Source organism: Dendrobates tinctorius, unplaced genomic scaffold (assembly GCF_039654945.1).
Source record: "Dendrobates tinctorius isolate UK_male_01 unplaced genomic scaffold, ASM3965494v1 ptg000051l, whole genome shotgun sequence".
NCBI classification, from domain to species: Eukaryota; Metazoa; Chordata; class Amphibia; order Anura; family Dendrobatidae; genus Dendrobates; species Dendrobates tinctorius.
In genome coordinates, this window is record NW_027361719.1 from 11,530,384 (window position 1) to 11,535,454 (window position 5,071).

Here is a 5,071-nt window from a genome sequence, read left to right on the forward strand (position 1 = left end):
ACCTGCAGTCTCTCAAGTCTCTGTCCACGTTGAAGAAACAGCCTCCGGGGGAAAAGAACAGGATGCTGGGCGGTGAGATGGGGTCCTGTTCTCACCACTCTAAGGCCTCTTTCACACATCAGGTTTTCGCCGTCAGGCGCGATCCGGCGCTTTTGACAGAAACCGGATCCGGCGAAATGCAATGCCGGATCCGGTTTCCCCCCCATTGACTTGCATTTGCGCCGGATCGCGCCGGATGGCCATGCGTTTCATCCGGTTTTCGCCGGATCCGGCAATGTGTCGCAATGTGTCGCGATCCGGCATCTGGAAAAAACGGTGACTGTAACGTTTTTTGTCTCCGGCGAAAAAGCCGGACACGCCGGATCCGGCGCGTCCGGCTTTTTCACACAATGAAAGCCTATGAGCGCCGCAATGCGCCGGATCCAGTTTTTTGGTCTGAGCATGCTCAGTAGCTCTGCCCACAAGACATATATAAAAGCAAGACAGTGGGACCCACAGCCACACCCAACATGCCACCCAAGAAAGCAACCAAGCGAAGCTGGAGAAGGCAGGAGACCACTGCAGCACCATCCGCACCACCACCACCACCCCAAATGGAGCAGCAAATAGAACATGCTGAGGAGGGGAGGCCAGCAGCAGATGAGAGACGGTAATTATCAAATCACCCATTCCTCCAAACTAGGGCTATTGAATATCAAGATATTCATTGACCCTTTGTTTCTCTTTATTCAACAGCCGCCCAATAGATGCAGCAGCAGCAGCAGCAGCAGCAATGGCAGCAGCTGGAACACCACCCACAGGCATGGAGTGTGGCCACCAGGAAGACAGCACATCATCTTCTGGGAGCCCTCCCTCGCATCGTCAGCGTTTGACGGTAAGTTTTTATTTCCAAAATCCATCTTCTCTGTAATATATGTCTATTCATTGCCTTTTATTTCAAAACAGGAATCACAAGATGAAGAGGAGCTCCCAGAAGAAGAAGGAAGGGGTGGACAGACACCTGGAGTGGGCTCACAATTGGTAAGTTTTTTGCATCAAACGCAGAAACACAACATCACACTACACACAACACATAGAAAACAATGTTCTGCAGACCACACACAGCAAACAAATGCCTACATCCAAAGACATAACATTTTTTGTTTTCTTCTCTAGTCTTCCCAATCTGGTGCTCGGCCAAGAGGTCATCGCAGTGCCTCCCAGGGTCGTCGGCGACAGCAACGCGGCGGTCACCAGCGTGTAAGTATAAATATTTTTGCTTTGTTTTTTTGCACTTTTTATTTCATTTCTTTTGTGGAGGCTAATTATGTTATTTTTGTCTTTTTCTTTAACAGCCTTCACAGCGTGCTCCCGACTCTGACGGTGAGGATGGAGGGATTGATGTGGACCGCCTCATCGATCTCGTCAGAGAAAGGGAGCCGCTCTGGAATATGGCTGACCGCCGCCACGCTGACCTGATCGTTACCCGACGACTCTGGGAGGAAATCTGTTCGCTCCTTGTGGGCCGCTGGGAGGACCTCGAAGCTCGGGCCCAGATTAAAGAGCGTAAGTATATACAGTACCGGTTGCTTGATGTAAACCAGTGTTTCCCGAACTCCAGTCCTCGTGGTCCCCACGGATCATGTATTCAGGATTTCTATTTACTATGGAAATCCTGAAAACATGACCCCTGGGGACCATGAGGACTGGAGTTTGGGAAACACTGATGTTGTATACTAACCACTCCTTTCTCGTTTCAGGGAACAGAATTGTGAATCGGTGGCGGTCTGTGAGAGATCGTTTCAAGAAGGAGTTCAATAAAGAGATGCAGGCCCCGATTGGATCTGGAGGACGCAGGAGCAAGTACAAGTACGCAGAAGCCCTGTCGTTCCTCCGGGAAACAATGGTCACCAGAAGGTAAATATTACACACCACATGTGAAAAAAAATGTTAGATGTAAATTTTTTTTTCAGCCAGGGCCATACCATGTCAGTATTTTAATTGTTTTTTTTTCTCTTTATTCCACAGCACGGTGAGCAGCACTCGGGAGCCGGCACGATTGAACCCTTCTGAGGCGATCCCTGAGGAGACCGGCACCGAGGGACACTTCGACCGCCCCGGTACATCTGCACCTTCCCAGCCTTCCAACACATTCGACCCATCTGTCCCATCCACCAGCACAGGAGCATCGTGGCCGCCTACATTACATGAAGCTGCTGGTGAGGAGATCGCTTTCCCTTTACCCCACCCTTCTGCCCCTGCCACCTCTAGTACACCTGCGGGTAGTGGGCGGCAGCGGCAGAGGGGTCAGGAAAAGACTTATGCGCCAGAGTTCTTGCATCTGAATGCATCTTTCCAGAACTGTCTAAAAGTCTTGTCAGAGCAAATCTCCGCAGGCTATCAGCAGATCAACTCCAGCATTCTGGAGGTGAAGACACTTCTGCAAACCATGCATTCAGAAGCAAGATCTTCGCCAAACCACACCTTTTTCAGGTCTGTTGTGGAGCGCATGGAAACGCTCTCTCCTGCCCAGCAGATGCATGTAATGCATTCATGCCACGCTGCTCTCCAGCAAGTTACCTCCCAACCTCCTCCTCCTCCCACCACAGTAGTTCCTCCACCTGCACCCCCTCCAGCCACTTTCCATCCTCCCCCTCCTATTACATCTACACCCCCTCCAGCCACTTTCCATCCTCCCCCTCCTATTACATCTACACCCCCTCCAGCCACTTTCCATCCTCCCCCTCCTATTACATCTACACCCCCTCCAGCCACTTTCCATCCTCCCCCTCCTATTACATACCATCCACCTCCAGCCACTTTCCATCCTCCCCCTCCTATTACATACCATCCACCTCCCCAGCACCATCCACCTCCCCAGCACCATCCACCTCCCCAGCACCATCCACCTCCCCAGCACCATCCACCTCCCCAGCACCAGCAACCTCCCCAGCACCAGCAACCTCCCCAGTACCAGCAACCTCCACAGTACCTGCAAACTCCCCAGTACCAGCAACCTCCCCAGTACCAGACATCTCCCCACTTCCAGCAACCTGCCCCGTACCAGACATCTCCCCACTTCCAGCAACCTGCCCCGTACCAGACATCTCCCCACTTCCAGCAACCTGCCCCGTACCAGACATCTCCCCACTTCCAGCAACCTGCCCCGTACCAAACTCCTTCCCCATACAACTTGCCATCATCATCTGCTCCTACAGTCCCTGCCCAACCCTCCACTCCACCACCCACCACCTCTTCTGCTTCCCACATGTCCACCCATTCTGTAGTTTTTTCCACACCTTCACCTCTAACTGTTCCTTCCCCACCACGATCCCAGTCCTCTCTCCACACTCCCAGTGTCGAAGTGTCCCGCAGCCCCTACAGCAGTATTTCCACCACACACTACACAGATTTATAATGTGTGTATTTGAATAAAAATGACCAGTTTTATGGTTTCAGTTTTATAGTTTCAAAGTTTTATTAAACAAGTTTATTAAAATTTTTAAAAAGTTTACTAAAAAAACATTTTTCAATAAAAGTTAAATTATTTTACACTGGTTGTCTGTCATTTCTTTCTGCGGCGAAAAAGGTTAAATACAGGGTATTTAAAAGGTGAAATGGTATTCAAAACTAGGTATATAACTGTGGGTAAATTTTAGCTTTTTGCCACAGTTGTGTTCCTGGTTGTGTTTGAAGCAAAGTATTTCACCTAAAAAGTTGTGTTTATTGTTGGTGATTTCCTAACAATGTACACAACTTTTGTTAAAAGGTGAAATACTTTGCATAAAACACAACCAGGTACACACCTGTGGCCTAAAGCTAAAAATAGAGACCATGACAAGATAGCCAACTTTGGTTGGCAAAGGTATATACTGTTGGTACAGAAGGTACACAAGTTTGGTAGGGCACAAATCTTTCACACTCTGTCATCCTGCCAGTGTACTCTGCCTTGAGGTGACATAAAGTATAGTGCAAAATTGTCCCTCATTACTGAAACCGTCACAGAACTTCTATTGGTAATGTCATGGTAATCTTGCAAGGTGGTTTCTTCAAAGGTGTCCTCAATGGAAATGGGTTCCTTGCAGATAACAAAATTGTGGAGTACCACGCACGCTTTGATCACCTCGTCCACAGTTTCTGTCTTGAGGTTGATCGCAGTCAATAGGACCCGCCATTTGGCTGTCAGAATACCAAAGGTACATTCAACCATTCTTCTTGCTCTTGTGAGGCGGTAATTAAAAATGCGTTTTGGTCTTCTCAATCCTCTGCTAGAGTATGGTTTCAAAAGGTGTTCTGACAGCTGGAAGGCTTCATCCCCTACACAGACAAATGGCATAGGTGGACCAGATGTTTGCGGCAGCGGTCTAGGTGGTGGGAACTGGAAGGTGTTTCCATACAGTTTACGCCCCATGGCAGACAGTTTGAAAACTTGAGAGTCATTGGAGCGGCCATAGGCCCCAATATCAACCGCAATAAATTTGTATTCCGCGTCAGCGATGGCCATGAGGACAATTGAAAAATATTTCTTGTAATTGAAATATTCCGATCCCGATCCAGCTGGCTTTACAATGCGGATATGTTTCCCATCCACAGCGCCCAAGCAGTTTGGAAACTGACATATCTGTTGAAACTTGTCAGCAATTTCAATCCACCTCTCTGTTGTGGGCTCTGGTAAAAACTCTTCAGCTAAGGAGTCCCACAGTGCACGGCATGTGTACTTCACAATTCCAGATATGGTGGAAATCCCGAGTCTGTACTGGAAATGCAGTGACGAAAGGGATTCTCCAGTTGCAAGAAATCTGTGGGGAATTAAAAAACAATAAATTAGTTTTAAATCACAGCATTACATACCAAAACTGACCTATAACACTTGGAGATACAAACTACCACCAACAAGATTGCTGTGAAAGTGTGCTCTGATGCGATCATATCCAATAAATGTGGCTTACCTTAAAGTCACCATCAGACGCTCTGCGGGTGAAACAGAGAAGCGGCAATAGGTGTCCGCTTTTCTTATGAGGTGTGCAATGCGCTCCACCAAGTAATCAAAATTCTCCATTTTCATCCTAACATATCCAAAAAATTTCTCCGG

At 48.3% G+C, this 5,071-nt stretch overlaps 1 protein-coding gene across 1 annotated transcript; it reads left to right on the forward strand.

Annotated features, from left to right (window-relative positions):
• Window positions 1-1,804: 1,804 nt before the first annotated feature.
• On the forward strand, window positions 1,805-3,397 carry LOC141091375 (uncharacterized). Its single transcript, XM_073576931.1, has 2 exons — window positions 1,805-1,896; window positions 2,008-3,397. The coding sequence occupies exons 1-2, from the start codon at window positions 1,805-1,807 to the stop codon at window positions 3,395-3,397; spliced, it is 1,482 nt and encodes a 493-aa protein (XP_073433032.1).
• The last annotated feature ends 1,674 nt before the right edge of the window (window positions 3,398-5,071 follow it).